This window comes from Aristolochia californica, unplaced genomic scaffold, assembly GCF_029961685.1.
Source record: "Aristolochia californica isolate CCGP_79_NKW_82.1479 unplaced genomic scaffold, dmAriCali1.0.hap1 SCAF_1, whole genome shotgun sequence".
NCBI classification, from domain to species: Eukaryota; Viridiplantae; Streptophyta; class Magnoliopsida; order Piperales; family Aristolochiaceae; genus Aristolochia; species Aristolochia californica.
Genome location: NW_027181770.1, coordinates 53,618,695 through 53,636,742, shown reverse-complemented (window position 1 = coordinate 53,636,742; position 18,048 = coordinate 53,618,695). Strand labels below are relative to the sequence as shown.

General features: G+C 39.8%; 1 protein-coding gene across 1 annotated transcript; it reads left to right on the top strand.

The window, feature by feature from the left end:
* The first annotated feature begins 7,683 nt into the window (after window positions 1-7,683).
* LOC137960416 (pentatricopeptide repeat-containing protein At3g58590-like) lies at window positions 7,684-10,211 on the top strand. The gene has a single exon (XM_068808045.1). It carries the CDS (start codon window positions 7,713-7,715, stop codon window positions 9,975-9,977), a length of 2,265 nt encoding a protein of 754 aa, XP_068664146.1. The 5' UTR covers window positions 7,684-7,712; the 3' UTR covers window positions 9,978-10,211.
* The last annotated feature ends 7,837 nt before the right edge of the window (window positions 10,212-18,048 follow it).

Genomic DNA, 18,048 nt, shown 5'->3' with positions numbered 1-18,048 from the left:
CCCTCTCCCATTCCACCCTTGCACCACTTTGAAGGATCCGAAGAAGAAGAAAGAGAAATGGCGAGCTTTAGAGTTTTCCTCTGTTTTGTCCTGGCCCTCACTTTGGTCCTAGGAACAGAGTCTCGCCGTCTGATCGATAGCAAGCAGATGACTGAAGCCGAACGAATTCTTGAAGATGCCAAAGCTGCACTCCTCAAGGGGTGGCCGAAGGGCACCCACCCTGTCCATTCCTTTAACTATTACCAGTCTAAAAGGGTCAGTCCCGGCGGACCAGACGCGCAGCACCATTCTAAGCCTACTACATAGGTTTCGGATTTTTCCCAGATGCACAGCTCGGAACTATCTGAGCCCTCAATAAGAAGATAAAAACACTGGAGTAAAAATGGGTTTTCCGTCATGAAATGATACCAGCTATAAGGGAGCTTCCGGCAGCCAGCAGCCCAACAACAACTGAAATGCAGCCAGTTGACAGTGAACTGTACGAAGACTAGTGTGTATCGAAGCTTCAGATAATCCAGAGCTTTGTTCGTCGGCGGCTTTAGAGCTTATCAGTCACTCGAATCTGTTCTATTTTCTTTGTGTATTGCACATTGGTGAGATCGAGCATTGCTTTAGGTCCTGAAAGATGAAAAAGCTCTGGGTCTACTGTAATTTTTATTCTCAATGCCAAAACCTTTTTGCTTTCGCAGATTATCCACTCGAACCTTGCTGGAGTCAGTGATACCTTTCCTGCAATTTTTTTTTTTTTCATTCATCGAAGATGCCAGTGGAAAGTGCCGATTTACTCTTATATTAATTGTGGAGTGACCATTAGACGAGTGAGTGGCCACCCATGAAATATGTTCTCAGTCAATGTACGTGCAAACCTTTTAAAAGATGAAAACAAGTTAAACTAAAACAGGTCAACCCTGCACGTCCTCGAATTTTTATACTTCTCCAGTTCTTGGCTGTAATGGCCATAAAATGTGATTTGATGTCACTCACAACTCTACTCACCTGTAATTCATTCTTGGCACTAATAATTATAGGAATTGAGAAGCCTTTGCCTGCACCTTCCCCATCCAACAGATTCTTCATAAACCCTAGTTCATGTCAGCAGGCATTGCCCATTAACCAAAAGGAAACTTGTTTTAGTGTTTGAGCATCTATCTTTGACTGCATGAGCTTATTGAACAAAAAGCTTGTTAACTTATCTACCCCAACTTTTGTACTAATTTTTGTCATGAAGTCCAAAGACCATGGCCTACTTACATAATTGAAAAAGGCAGTATTGGATGGTGGTCAAGCTAAGTGGAGTTAAGCAAAAGGTCATGTCTAAGTGACATATAAACAACACAAAATGGCTAAGAAAGGACAGATTTTCTCTAACTTGTGGTGGGTCTCAAATTATTTGCACCCATTTTTTCAATGAAAAAATAGAGTAATTTCTTTTTTTTTTTTTTTTTTTTTTTTGTGTTTTATCGAAGTGGGGCCAAAGAGATAAACTCGATTCAGCTTTAGTGGAAAAGAGAGCCCAAAATCCTCGGTCTAAGAGAGGGAATAATCATGAACTGGTTAATTTAATCATGTTGGATAAGTTCTCTTTGTCACCGTGAACCTTTTTTCAAGCACATCTTCCAAGCCTTGGAGGATATCATTGAAATAATTTGATATGATCATACGAGGTTCTCCAATTATTACTGGCTTCCAATTTCGGAACTAAATTGCTCCCGGTGAAATCCAGGGTGAGTCACCAACAGAATGGGGCATCCAGAAAATAGAAGGAAACAGTCATAACTCACCTTCTCCCTATCACTTGAAGATGAATTAATCATCAAAGAACACGAAAAGATATAAGGGATTTTAAGAGAGGGTGGCATCTATTCGAGTTGAGTTTGAACCTACATATATTCGAACTGAGTTTGATTTAAATACTCCAAACTCGAACTCGAGTTATAGACGAGTTCGAGTTCTAACCTATATTTAAATTTTTGTATAAAATATATGTATCAATTTGGGTACTTGATTTTGTGGGTTTGGAGGTTTATCCACTCGAATGCCAAGTCAAAGTCCATGTACTCCAATGACAGGAGAATTTTTTCATTCCAATCAGTATAATTGTCTCCATTCAAAAGAATAATATAGGAGGACTCACAATTTGAAACATATAAAGTTTGAATAATTACAAAATAAACAACAAACTTAGTAAAACATGCAATGAAACCAAATATCGAATATTTACCCATGTAAATAAATTCAAATAAATAAATCAACATATCATTATAATATTTCCTGTGGGCTTATATTATAACATATAAATGATTTATCACACTTTATGATGGGATCAAAATTTGTCTGTAAAGAAATTTTCTAAGCATACGAGCAACTATAATTTTTTTTATAAAATATTTCTTTCCCTTTTTGATTAATCACTTAAATATAATTTTTACCCTATGGAGTTAAATTATTATATATCTATGGTTAATCATAATTTTTATGTCATTAACTTTTTGTGACTAAACTTAATGTCACTAGACAATTTTCACAATTAAGAATGAGGTGGCTATTACTCAATTATTCAAATATAAACAAAAATATGACACCAAAATAATTGACTAAAATTGATACCAATTATTAATTCCTTATATTTAGGCCAACCAAAAATATGCATATAAAATTAAGTATGCATTAAAACCTAAATAAAAAATTTCATAAGATAAATATTATCATAAATATGCATTTATATATTCATATATGCATGTAAAATTATTTAATTCATATGAATCAAATAGAAATGGCATACAAAATAAATATACTAATTTTTTATTTATTCAAATATCTATTAAAAAAGGTGTCCAATGAAAATAGTCAAGCTGAGATGGTCTAGAGGTCATTTCCCAAAAAATTAAGTTAATGTCATGGATTCAAATCCTTCCCTCCACATTTTTTTTTAGAATTTCCAAGTTGGTCAGGCCTTCGCTCGAGTCGCACCCAACCCAATGTTAAACACCTAGCTAATACTACCCACAAGATCGGCCTGTTAGGAGCGGAAGGCATAGGTACTTAACCCAGGACCATAACATCACACCCACCTTCACGAGCTGATGACCACGGTGGCCCCACTCTAGCGACGACCCACTCTAGTTTTTGCTAGGTCGCCCCCTCCACTCAGGACTCTAGCCGCTTAGGACTCATACTGCGGGGATTTGAACTCGTGACGTAGCGCCTGCTCTGATACCAAATGTTAACCACCTAACCAATACTACCCAAAAGACCGGCCTGTTAGGAGCAGAATGCATAGGTACTTAACCCAGGACCATACTACCCAATCCAGACCAACTCGTCATTTTAAAGCCTACTTCCATTCATATGAATCCTATACTTTTTTCTCTTGTTTCTACTGCTAGAGATCATCTTCAACCTCCAGTAGGCACACTTAGAGAGCAGTGCCTTGCGCTGGCCTCCATCACCACCTTGACACCGGCCATCCACGTAATCGATGCCGGTGCACCCTGTGTCGGCCTTGGCTATGTTCCAACATGTTGCAGAGCCAAGAACACATGATGGACAAGGCACAGGGAAATCTGCGAATCATGATCATCGCTCAACCAATGCAGTGCCTGTCTCAGTCGAGGATCGGCCGTGCCAAGAAATTGGCTTCGTCGACAGGTCAATGCCGGCACGCAATAGGTTGATGCGCAAATCTGGCGGACATAGCTCCTAAAAATGCCAGTTTACGTCTATTGAAAATTTGTGTGACTCGACAGGGTGCCTGGTGTGCAACCTCCGCTGGCGCACCCAACATCTTCCTTGCCGAGGGTTGGCTGGTTCTATAACCCAGCCTTACGCAGTGCCCAAAAATACCACGGGCCACTATTTTTTTTTTTTAAGATGAGCTTGAGCTTCACACAGAGGGTTCACTCAAAATTTCCTTTAATAGAATTGAAATTCCTTTAATGTATGTGATACTTCCAATTTCTCCAAGATATGCTCAAAGTCAAAAACCCGCATATCCTAAAGATGGTGACTGGAGATGGAAAGGTTTCGGCTTCCTTTGGTCCCGAGTCTAGGCTCTTGACATTGGGTTTAAGTAAACGAGCTGGTTTGCAAGCTTGCGAACCGAACCAAGCCTCGTTTGGGTTTGACTTGTTTACTTAAAAGAGTCAGAAACCCGATCTCGAATTCCATTTGAGATTGGATTTATTTGAATAGAACTGAGCCCAAACCGAGCCCAGCTCGAGCTATTTGCGAACCGGCTTGGTTCGATGCCACCCCTAGCCACAACTCTATACAAGCACAGAGCATGTTTAGGACCATACATATTAGGGCATATTAAAGGTTGAAGAAGTTGTTGTTTTTAGAGAGAGAGAGAGAGAGAGAGAGAGAGAGAGAGAGAGAGAAAGGGAAGTAGAGAGCGCTAGTAGGAAAAGAAAAAATGAAGAGAGGACAAAAGATAGAGGTGATAGGGCATGGATTTGAGAGAGAGGATGGAGAAAGAGTGAGAAAATTAAACTAAATATGGCTTTCGACAATGACTAAATTTCCCTAGCCTAACCACTTCTATTTATAGATTTTCAAATACATTCAAAATACCGAAACTCCTAGTTTAATATGACTAAAATAAAACCTTAAATATGACTCTAGGGCTTTTCTAACTTTAGAAATTATATCAAATTAGGAAACTTGGACTCCTCAAGAAAACTAACTCTCCCCTAACTACGAGTATCAAATGAAGGACCAAAAATATGAGGTGGAGAAGGAGAGCTTACCTCAGAAGAATCTGGAGACTCCAAAGGTATAGTGCAGTCCAATGCATCAGGGAATGTGGCAGGTATATCAATACGACCATGAGTTGCGGAATCATCAATGGGCACAATGAAGGAAAACCAGGTGGAGCACCGGTAGATGGATAAAATGGCTAGTCCTCAAAGAATGTGACATCACTAGAAACAAATAATTTTCGAAGAAGTAGATTGTAATAGACATAACCTTTTTGAGTCCGAGAGTACCCCATGAAAATACATTTAATGGCCCTGGGATCCAATTTAGTAGTATGTGGACAAAACAGTATACCAAAAAACTCTTAACGATAGAGAGAATAACTTATCACCATGAAAAAGATAAGAATATGGTGTTTGGTTACCAAACACAGAAGAAGGTAACTTTTTAATAAGATAATAAACAGTGAGGATGGCATGGGGCTAGTAGAAGTGAGACACATGCATATGATGGAGTAGAGCTCAGGCAACCTCAATAAGGTGTCTATTTTTTCTTTCAGCAACACCATTTTGTTGTGGGGTGTAGACACATGAGGTTTGGTGAATTATGCTTTTTTTAAAAAAAATTGGAAGTTTGTAGATAGATATTCCTTGGCATTCTCGGAACGAAGAATCTTTAAGGTAGTGTTAAACTGAGTAGACACCATAACACAAAATGACTTAAAAAGGGGTAAGACTTTTGATCTCTCTTTTATGAGGAACAACCATTTTGATCGGGAGAAGTCATCCACAAATGTAACAAAATACTTTGACCAGGAAACATTAGAAATGTTCATAGGGCTCCATATATCATAGTGAATTAAAGAAAATGGGACAACACTTTCATTTTCACCGCGAGGAGAATAAGTATTCCACTGGTGTTTACTCACTGGACACTCTTCGCAATTTAGACTTGAAACAAACTGTAATGTAGGAATAATTTGTTTGAGTGACTGAAGAGATGGATGTCCTAACCTATTGTGCCACTGAAGAACCATATGCTGAGCACGACCTTCACCAATAACTTGCTTTGTTTTCAGATCTTGAAGAACACAAGAAGTAGGAGAAAAAGTGAGGGAATAATTAAACATTTTTTTGAGTTGACTAACAAATAAGAGGTTTAATGGAAACTCATGCACAAATAAGACATCCGTTAAATGCAGAGTAGGTGTAGCAAATGTGGACCCTAGCCCACTTACCTTGGTTTGAGATGCATCAACTATAGAAACATATTTTCAGGTAAACAAGATATAGAATTGAGGAGGGTACCATTACTTGTCAAGTGCTTAGAAGCTCTAGAGTCAATGATCTAGGATGGAGAAGTAGCTGATACCATACCTGTTATAGGAGTAACAACAATAAGAAAAATATTGTTGGAGGTGGCCTAGCTGTTTGTATAAGTCATCAGACGCTTTATCTTCTGAAGTAGTGCAAATTCTTCCACAAAGAAAGTCTTCATCTTGATGTAGACTGACACCAGTAATAATCCAACAAGTGAGGGTAATGAGACACAAAGGAGTGTGTCAATACTAAGTCCAATAGGCTACGGTACTGAGTTGGGTTGAATCAAGTAACCGAGTCAAGACGAGTCAAGCAACATGGGAGTTAACATATGCTCAACAATCTCCCCTTTTTTTATGATTACAAAACCTAACTTGGAGAAAAAATAGAAATATACACTTCCATAATGTTGGATTAAAGTAATTTATTTAAATTCAGCTTAGGCTCCCCCTTAATCTTTGCATAGTGTAATTAGATCATTTTAAGCATAAAAGTTTGTAGAATTTAGAATTTTGAGTGCCTAGGTCTTTTGATCCAAGTTCCTATTGTTTATCTCCCTTTTTGTCATACTCAAACAGATAATGAAAGAAGTATGCAAGTAATAACAAAAGGATGGCTCAAGACCGTATCATATAACATGTTCAATTCTTTACAAAAATGTGTACAACGCTTCAAATCAATAAATACAAGTATAACATCAAAAGAAAGTACACTAGGAGTCACAAAAAGGAATAGAATGATGGATCATAAAATGACTAAGTTGGAGGTGGGAGGCGGCTGAGGAAGGCCTCCAAGAGGTGCTCAATCCTCTGTTGCTAAGCCTTCAACTGATCTTGGGTGGCAAGGATTGCCGCCTGAGTCGCCACAACATCATCGGCAACTTCCTCTATCCCTGTAAGATAGTTGGTGGAGGATGACCTTCCTTCTTCCGTGCAATGCCTCTTTGCGAATTCAAATTGTTCCGTGGGAGGTTTAGGACTGAGTTCCTCTCTTGAGGCTGCTGGATGTGGGACGGACTCCTTCGGGATCTTATCTTTCTAAATCCATTCTCCTTGCCACTTGGCAAATCCAAATTTGTCGACTTTTGTCTCCCCTATGGACATATTCTTCCTCATTTGAAAGGTCTACTCTTCATTGAATCAAGATGGTTGTGATCTCTTGAGCGAATGACTCCGGAGGAGGTCGAATAGACCAGTACAAAAATGTTTTTTCTTACTAAAACGAGGTTGAACATGAATAAGATTGCTACTAATGAGGCTTTCATGAAGTAAACTATTTTGTATGTCTTCTCATTTTCTCAAGCTAAATGACATAGACAAGCTCATGACAACAAAGAGAGGATATTTTCTAGGTAAAGCAATACATGTGAGTAGGATTTGGTTTAGTTAACATCCAGACTCAAAACTCAACTAACACTAAAGGAGAAGACAAAAATCCAAGGCTAGAACTCAACATATTGAGAAACAACTAGACATGACTCTATGGGCATTGGGTTTTAGACGAGATGAGTTCTCCCTTTAAATCTCCATTCCTCCTTTCCTTTAAACTCTTCAAATACCTTGCACCGCACTACCCTTTCTCACTGTTTGCAGATACGCAGCTGCTCCCGCTCTCTGCTTATAGGCAAAAGGCTCGTCTTCTCGGTTTGGACAGGTGACATTTTCCTAACCATAGAAGCGAAGTGTATGCCATTGGATGAATCCAGCATTTCGTGCAAGTCCACCTGTTGCTCTCCATGCTCCTTTCACCAATCATTTCTGTAGATACTCTTCCGTAAAAGTTCGTGTTGAAAGGATTGAACCTGATCGTCTCTCACTTCTGCTCCAATCATGTGCCGAGTCCCCATCCTTGCGCGCGGCAAAATCCCTTCATGCCCTCGTTGTCACGACTCTGTTCGATCGATCTCATCAATCCGTTTTCTTTCTTAACAATCTCATCTCGATCTACGCTGTGTGCGGCGAACTATCGATCGGCAGAAAGTTGTTTGACAGAATTCCTGAACCCAACCATGTTTCCTTTAACTCGATTATTTCCGCTTATAGCCGTCACGGACAAACGCTCGAGGTTTCTAAACTCTTCTCAGAGATGATTGCAGCAGGATTTCGGCCGACCTCATTTACCTTTGGGAGCATCTTGCGTTGCTCACCGTTGGATTGGGGATTCCAGCTGCAGTCTTTGATCCTCAAATCCGGCATTCTCTTTTTAGATGCTTTTACGGGTACGTCTCTGTTGGGTGTGTTTGTCAAGCATGAATGTCTACACGCTGCAACGAAGTTGTTTGACGACATGCCTCAAAGAAATGTAATTACATGGAATTCATTGATCTCTGTGTTTTCAAATAATGAATCCATTAAAGATGCTATGGTTTTGTTCAGGGAGCTCTTGAGAACTGAAATTCAACCAACTGAATATTCTTTTGTGGCTGTCCTTTCTGGATTCCGGTTTGCAGAAGTTCTCTATTTGGGAGTGCAGATACATGGTTTAGTTGTTAAGATGGGTACTGGATTTTACACTTTGGTCGCCAATTGTCTTATGGAAATGTACACAGGATGCAGCAGTGCCAATGCTGCTGAAAAGCTATTCAGTGAGATGCCAATTAGAGATGCTGTATCTTGGAACACAATCATAGGGGCTTTTGCAAAGAGTGACAAACCCAAAAAAGCTTTGGATTTCTTCGTGGAAATGTCTTCATTTGAAATCATTCCTACTCAGGCCACATTTGCTTGTGTTCTTGGTGCCTGTGTCTGCCTGCAAGTAGTGAATTACGGAAAGTTCATCCATGGGAAAAGCATTAAAAACAATTTCAGTTCAGATGTTCTAGTGAGTAGTATACTGGTCCATTTCTATGTTAAATGCAACAAGTTAGATGATGCACAATGCTTATTTGATGAGGTTACCCAGAAGAGCATTGCATCGTGGAATACTTTGATATCAGGCTACTCGAAAGGGGATTACAGGAAAGCAATTTATCTACTGAAGGAGATGCTCAGTTCAGGCTATCAACCAAATGTTTATACATTTTGTACCATTTTAAAATCCTTGCCCATGCTTGAGCTGCAGCAACTTCATTCTCTAATAACAAAAATGGGATATGAGCAAGACAAGTTCGTGTCGAGCTCCTTCATTTCCTCCTGTGCTGATAATGGCTTAATTGCTGATGCCTTGTCATTCGCCTCAGCATTAACTCCTCCACTTTCTGTTGTTCAGTGCAATGTCATTGCTGGAATTTATACTAGAAATGCCCAATATCAGGAAGCTTTGGACTTACTGTCACAGCTGAAAGAGCCCGATATTGTATCTTGTAATGGTTTTATTGAGGCTTGTGCCCGTAGTGGGCTCTACAGAGAAGCCTTCGAACTGTTCAAACAGATGAGAACAAATTCTTTTCTCCCTGATAATTGTACTTTTGTAAGTCTTTTAAGCATCTCCATAAAACTGTGCAACCTAGAACTAGGTTGCAATATTCACAGCTTCATTATTAAGATGGATTTTAGTTGCTCTGATGTGTTTGTACAGAACGTTTTAGTGGATATGTACGCAAAATGTGGGAACTTGGAGGGTTCCATGAAAGTCTTTGATGAAATGTCTGAGAGAAATGTGATCTCATGGACGTCTCTGATATCTGGTCTTGCCCTTCATGGTTGTCCACAAGAGGCACTCAGAAGATTCAAAGAGATGGAAACATATGGGATAACACCAGATAAGGTTACTTTTATTTCAGTTCTCTCTGCTTGCAGACATGGAGGGTTAGTTGAGGAAGGGATGAGACTGTTTGGAAATATGAAGAAGCTATATGGAATTGAACCAGAAATGGATCATTATGCCTGTGTGGTGGACATGCTGTGTCGAAACGGGCATCTGAAGGAAGCAGAGAAAGTAATCTGTATCATGCCTTCTCAGCCAGGTTCTCTTGTATGGCGATCTTTCCTCGAAGGTTGTAAGAGATATAACACTGAATAACCAGAAGAGGTCCATCCTTGATCATCCAAGCTATTCTCAAGCAAGAAACGGAGCTTGAAAAGAGTGAAACAGATAAGGTCAAGCCTGTAGCTTCCAGGCCGAAGCTTCAATAAAGATGACTAAATTGGCCCAGTACCTCCCCAAGAGAATTTTCTGAACTTCTACTAGAGTTTCAGATGGAGCTCCTTCTGATGTGTAATTTTTCGTTTGAAAAACATTCTACAAAGAGTCCGTTTTCCGGTCGTTCTCAAGAGAGGTAGCTTATTGGCCTTTGAAAGATAAGAAAAGAACAGTTGACAATCAGATCTACTACTACAATCTGCAATAAACTTTTGGCTAATAAAGAAATAGGCATATCAGACTCCATAAATATACCCGTGCCTCATTCGGTAATCTGGGATAAGCTTGTTTTAAAGTCTCTCCTTGTCTCTTCTCCCCGAACAGGACAGAGCATCCGACGGGCTGCGAGTGCCGAAGAGTTTTCCTCTCCGGAGCTGATCTCCATTGCTTTGGCGATACGATGAAGATTATCTTCCATATTTTAAGCATCAAGTTCCTAAAAACGCCAAATCACCGCGGATAACAATCCAAAACCTTCGTTTTGTGAAGAAGAAAACCGCCGTTTGATTGGCCTGAGCCTCTGTGCATCTCCACTGACTCGTGATTTGCCGGTGGCACATGGGCCCTCGAGCATCTTCCCCTACCGGAAACTGACAAGGGACCACCTGAGAAATACAAATATCCAAAACCTTCTTGCCACGACCTCAAATGGAAATGGATGGCTACAAAAGCCAGTACACGTGGTTACGAGGAAGAACTGCTTTATTCTTTTCTGGAAATAAAAAGAGGGAGACAGTTCTTATTTTAGAACCGTCCCACCACCCAACAAAACTCAGTGACTAGATGATCAACTACAACTCCCATTTTTGACGAAATTTGAAGAGCTTGGTGTTGAGAGCATGTGAGAGCTCCTGGCTTGCATGTGAGTTTGCATATGTGTTAACGAGCCATTCACGATTCACCCACTGACCATTGAATCGTCGTCAGAAGTCAGAAAGATGGAGGATTTCACAGAGATGCTCCGAGGTTTGACAGGCTCAAAGGGTCTACTGTTGTCGCGGAGAAATCCTTCAGTCGCATCAGAACAATCAAATAATCAATACGTTGGAGGAAGACAACGGTAATGGATAGCGCATAATAAGAACAATCTTTGATTAAAGTGTGGATGAGGACAAGCGTATCCGCGTTGGACTTTGTCTGCACGGATGGACGGTTAAAGAAAGATGCAGTGCCTAAACGGACCTCCATTACCGCCGTTTCAAAATGCGGACTTGTCGATAAAACACAACAAGAGCTTTTGTCATATCTTTCTCCTTCTAGCTTATAAATAGACAAATCCCTGTGCTTCCCAAACTCCCCCGCTTGCGTTTTCTCTTACTTACAGACAGAGACAGTAGATAGAGATAAGAGTTTGAGAGAGATGGCTACTAGGAAGGCGGCGTGGATGCTGTTGCTCGTCACCATGCTCCACCTCATTGCGATCACAACAGCCCGCCCATTGCGGCTTTTTCAATCCATGAACCATGAAACCAAGGCTTGGCGACTGTTTGAACCAGAGTTCATGAAGTATTATACAAGGCGAGCATTGGGCACCGAGTCCAACACTCAGAGGGCTGTGCCTGGGGGACCTGATTCCAAGCACCATTCTCAGCCACCGGGGTATAAGTAGAAGACGGAATTTTATACCATGATCTCCAATTTTTCTTTACCCGCTCGCCATCCATGATAGGATACAGAATAAAAAACCTTACCAGTATATGGATTTTTGGTAAATCTTCAAAAGAACGGGTCAGGTACTGGTAATACTTGGTTTATGTCGGATAGCTAGTGAATGTTAATCTCATTTTGGTTATTTTTTTTTTTGTAATTTTATAGGTTCTTTAAATTTTTAATATTACAATAAGGTTGCTTAAGCTCTTCTAACCTAGGCTGCCATGTTGGGTTGCTTAAGCTCTCCTAATGTAGTTCTGATAGTTTTTTGTTTTCGGTAGTTTCATGGGGGAGAGAGTTTTATAATGTACTATAGTTCAGCTTCTCTAGTATTCTCCAGTTTCCTCACCATCGTTTCAATCTACGTCCAGAACTTTCAATGATCGTTCTCAAGTGGATACCTGGAGTTTTCTTTTCCTACGCTGAGTTCTTGCATGCATTCTGTTATTGCTTCGAAATATCAAACTAGAAACATGTAAACAAAGGTCTACTGAATCTCCAGCCGAGTTTATCTCTCAGATATGGCTTCTCTTTTCTGTTCTTTTCTTTAACTACAATAACACAGAGAGGAAGACGAAACTGACCTGCTGAAGGCATACAAATTACGAGAGACTATGTAAAGACGCCGAGTTTTTTTCTTTTCCGGATAGGTGCAATGTCGGCTTTGAATTCTGGACATGAACACGCTTCACTTGAACGTGCTTCAAGTCTAACCTTTGCCCAGAAAATGAAGTTATTACCTGCAAACTAAATTTCCAGGGAATTAAGCGCCTCATCTATCTGGTGCAGATGTTACGCACATCTCGAATCAAAAATAACTGCGGAAGACAAAAACCGTAAAAAGAAGCACAGAACTCAGTCTGACTAGGAAACCTTGTATGATTTGCATTAGACGAAACTCTATTAGTCAGAGATGTAATCTGCAGAGATAAGACCCCTCGAGTTGAAGTTTTTCGCTCACCCAAAGTAAAAATGGTTCTGGTAGGTCGGAGATAGGGCTTTTCCCGATTACATGGAATGAAACCAGAGACAATTGTTCAGCAAAAAGAAACTCAAAGCTGGAGTATAACGCAAAACCACAAAACACAATTTCCTATATACTTCACCAAAACGTTTTAATCCTTCCTCATATGCTTAACCAGTAAACCGACTTTCAATGAAAAGCAGCAAGTGGGCAATGTCCAGTGAAGCAAAGACTTGAAAGGAATGGATGGATCCATCTTACATAGAAGAGGAAGATCAGGGGGAAGGGTTTCCACGGTCATTCTTTTCTATTTAAGCTTTTCATCCTCATCTTCAAACACAATTATTTCCCCGTTACTTCAGGTGTAACCCGTCCCTGCATCAAATTGAAGCAACAAATTCTCCATCAATGTAAGTATGAAAAATATTTATTCTCTTCATGGTATCATAGCAGAGCTAGACAATCCTCTCTATCATCGTCTCTCTCTACCTCCGACGAGTCTTCGTCATTTCTTTCTGGCTCTCTCCTTGCCGCTGTGACGAAGCTCTGATTGGTAGTTTTTCAGCACACTGCCGGAGCCACTCGAAGATTTCGCCAAAGACGAGCTCGATGTTGCCGTCAGGCTCTCCGATGAGCTGGTGACACATACCCGGGTAAATCTGTAAGGTTCTGACCTTGCTGCCCGCTGGTACAGCTCCTCTACAGAGGCCGAATTGCACATTGCGATTGTCTCTGCCGTGCACGAACAGCATCAGGTGACCCACATCCGACGGAGACACAGAAAGCCACAGACGACCACTTTTGAATCTCTGGCACAGCCTTCCGATGTGGCCATTGCCATCACCATCTAGCTTCAGCTCTGGAAAAAAGAGTTTTTAGCACGATTTATGAGGTCCAACGTATTTCTCCCGCCGGTCTTCCAATTCATCAACATGAAGTTATTTTTTTCCTCGTCCTCGTAGTCTGTGTTTATGGCTGATTGTAGCCCCAGACCTACCTCGAAAGCTGCTAGTCTTGTCGTGCTCTATACCTACACTTCGTCACCATCGTCGGCTCCTCGCTCACCCCCACTTTTTTGTTGATCGTACTTGGCTTATGGATAGTGGCGCAGATCATATCTTGCAACCCCCACTTTTTTGTTGATTGTACTTGGCTCATGGATAGTGGCGCATTATTCCATGTTATATCTGACTTGAGTAATCTCTCTGTTCACACTCCTTATGATGGTATTGATGACATTATGATCGGTGATGGCATAGGTCTCCCTATTACACATACCATTTCCAAATCTCTCTCTACACCCTCCCAAACTTTTTTTTTAAAATAATATTCTTTGTGTTCCTACTATGCAAAAAAAAAAAAAAAATTATTTCTTTCTCTATGTTCTATCAATCTAATCATACTTCCATTGAATTTTTATCTACTTATTTTCTTGTGAAGTATTTCCGCAGGGGTGTAACATTTTTGAAGGGTCAAACTAGGAATAGTGTGTACGAGTGGCCATCATCCTTAGCCTAGTCTTCACCGTCATATATCAAAAGAAAGATTGGTAGATTAGCACTTGAGCTTGCAAAATATTTGTTGACTTTTCCCTTATTTTGGCCTAGTAGGAGCTCCCGACCGTATGACCGAACACCGAAAGAATAACATCTTGTATGTTCTACTGGAAGTTTGGGTGGAGATCCATCTGCCAACTTTCCTTCACATATCAGGTGGTGCCGAGAAGGTCATTCAAGTTTGCAGACTGAATGGAGATGGTCGTCTGCTTCAAATAGGAAGAAAGCTTGAGATTATGCGGCCCAAGCTCTACCTCGAGATTTATGTAGAAGACTTTGACAAAAAGGGGGTATAGGGGCTCCTCTCACTCCAATAGACCTATGTAGGGTCTAACTAGTCCCTCAAATCCTAAAATTTCAGTCTCACAAAAAGGAATATCAAATTTACTTGCCTCTACGATGTTTTTTGAGGCTTGGTCTCTCTAACAATGTCCTATCTTGTGGGGGCATGATAAAGGATAAACATAATCCCTTTAGTTATCAGATAAGAACCCATTGGATATATCCCATGTTGTATTTATCTTCTCGTGTAAAACTTATATTTTCTATTCTAAATTGTATAACTACTACTTTTCATCAATTGTAAAGGTGTGGTTCAGTTCATCCTCTACTGTGGTCCAGTTCGATATCTAACATAGCGTAACTAAGAAGCAAGAAAAAAAACTAGTAAATCTTTTAAGTGGTAGTGACCAAGAGCATTGTTGCTTCTATTTCTTGTTCTTTTTCTGTTTCTACTTTCTGATCAAGCTTTCATCTAGGAGAATGTGAAGGCTATGGAGACTGGTAGTAATCACAACGAGAAGCTTCCACCCATCTGATCTTGCCCTCTAGCTCTCCACACTTGGTAGTGTGGTAGGTGCTCTACATAGTTTGTTGAAAAAGTCCACAAGCCAGCCTATAAGGGAAAATGACAACAAGAAATACAGACTCCTTGGAAGACTTGACGACAAGGATGATGTGAGTCTTGACCCAAACTCAGACTCCTTGGAAGACTTGACGACAAGGATGATGTGAGTCTTGACCCAAACTCAGACCCCACACCAAAGTTCGAATATTTTGCTCGACAAATTAGCGTCAAGATGGATGAAATAAGTTATGCGTTATGGTCTCAAATTATTGAGATGTATATCTCTGGCAAAAACATATTAGGATATATTAATGAAAAGTTTCAATACTCTCAACCAACAGACCTTAGTTTTTGGAAATGGAGAACTGAAAAGACCATTGTAAAAGGGTAATTGGTCAACTCTATTGATCCAACCTTGGGAGTATATCACTATAACCTTTTATGATGGGAGTTACCATTCCCAAGAGTATGATATGAAAAGACAAGTGATTAGAATGAGATAAATTCAAGTTCCATTGAAAAATGTTACAATGATCTTCAAGGCTTGTGCATAGAAATTGACTTTTGTTGTCCTAACCCGATGCGGTGCAAGGTATAAATACCGGAATATAATTCCATCAAGCAAGAAGATAGAGTCTATACTTTTCTTGATGGATTGGATGATTGTCTAGATAATAATCAAAGTAATGTGTTATGGTAGTACACTGCCTAATTGGATACCTTCGAAAGTATTGAATTTTAAGACCCCATTACAGGTTCTCTCCTACCATTGTTGGAAAATATGAATAAGTTGGGGTGTCATCGATGCAATTAGCTTATGGTTTTTGTCTCTTTTTCACTCTTACTAGGGTGAATAGTATACTTGTAATATTGGTATTTTTGGAATCTATTAATAAAACTTAAGGTGGAGGGTTTAAAGAGGTCAACAACCCTATTCTTCCTCCTCTTTTCTTTCCCTCACGTGCACTCATCTCTGTTATCGTCTCCTTGATGTTTTCTTCTTCTTCCTCTCTTCCTTCTTTATTTTCCTTTCTTTCTTCTTTTTTCTTCTTCTTCTTCTTTTTTCTTCTTCTTTCATCTCTCCTTTGTCTAAGGTTGTTATCTATGGAGTCTTGAAAATTAACATGGCATTAGAACAACATTTTCAAGACTGCATCTGGATTTCATTCATTTGCTCGATGAATTACATGCTGCCATGATGATTTGGCAGCAACAGCTCAAGAGGTTCAATAATTACAACTTGATTTTAAAAAGTATTGTTGAAGCTTTTTATCCTTCCTTGAGGTTTGGAAGACATGGTGTTTGTGCCCCTTTTATGCATGATTTTTGTATGGTTTTATCTTACATGGTACATCCTCCTTGTGCAATGAAAAAATTAAGGTTTCTCCCCAATATTACAAATTATAAGAGGTAGCAAACTTCAGATGTTGTGCTGCTGTTTATCCTTCATAAATTGACTTCTTCATGTGATGAATTGATGTGCATGGATTGCTGGAGCATTGAGAATAGAGTTACTCTCGATTGTTACCGTCAAATATAGCAAACACTGGTTTGCTCTCTGAAATTCCTGTTAGAAACAAAGGAGAGAGCAGCAACAGGATGGTCTCCTTTGCTTGTTGTCCCTTGCTTGCCTATGTGTGCAACAATTTTTTTGAGTTTTGAAATCCAGAACTCTACCTGGACGTGGAGTTCCAGCTGGTAATGATTCAGGAAACATGTGTTATTTGTTTCCATAATTTCAGCAACCTTCCTTTTGCTTGCTGCCCAGATTAGAAGGTGTTTCCCACGATTGACAAGGGGATCTGAATTTGAAAGGAAACTTTCCAAGTTTAGACAAGTTCGAAGGATAAGTCTAAAATCGTGTTGTCTTGTCTTCTTTTGCATACTGCCTCTCATGTGTTTTCCTTTCAACAATCTTCCTGGAATTAATGGCTTCTCGTTGAGTTCTCTAATGGTGTACACATGGCTTTTATCTGCTGCTGTATTGAGTTCTCTGCTATGACGTTGGCTTAGCTTCAGAGTTTGCTTTCTTCACTGGTTTCCTTTAAGAGGAATATTGCAGCAGTAGTGATTATCTTCCAATAAGCACTCGAAGTTTATCTTGTTGGTGTTGCTGTTATCTACTGCTAATCAGATCATGTTGCTTCTCGGTATCTTCTCTGTTTTGTAGTAGCCGTTAGGGAGCAGTAGAGGAAGATTTTTTTTTTTTCGATTTGAATTCTCTTGATTCTACCAGAAGCAGAGGTTAATATCTTGCCTGCTTGATCACTGGTAATTGCTGAAATTTTTACATTTGTTACCTCAACAAGCTTTTCATGTCGCGATAGTCTCTGCATCTGTTACCTCAACAAGCTTTTTGTGTCGAGACAGTCTCTGCATCTATTACCTCAACAAGCTTTTCGTGTCGAGACAGTCTCTGCATCTGTCATCTGCTTTGATATGAGAAGCAGTTGCTATCTGCTCCCTTCTTTTGAATTCTAGCATGATGATGATTTGGTTATTACTGTCCAACATGTTGTTGTTATTTGGACTGCAACAAATTTATTGTTTTATCTAGCTAGTGAATCAACAACTGGTCACGTTGCGATTTTTTTCGCAACTTGATTATTTCAAGCTTTGAAAGGGTGATCTTTGGATCCCAACAGTTGACCATCTATCAATTCTGATCTTTGGTTCTCTCAAGCAGTTGCGGGCGATTTCTCTTTCGCTATCTTTGCTAGTTTACTATTTTTAATAATTTGATCAACCAACTTCTTTGCTTCTTCCTTGTTTTTGTTGCCAATGAATGAATTAAATTCCACCCGGTGGGCTTGTCTTGATAATGGAAGCAGTTGTTGTTGGTAATTTAGTTACACAACAGCACATGTGTTGGGAGAAAGTTTTTTGTAGGATTGTGTTGACGTGAGAAGGAAAAATAATGGACGAACAAGACCA

Excerpts from the sequence above, each read along its gene's own strand:
- LOC137960416 (XM_068808045.1), top strand. The coding sequence starts at position 7,713 with ATGAATCCAGCATTTCGTGCAAGTCCACCTGTTGCTCTCCATGCTCCT.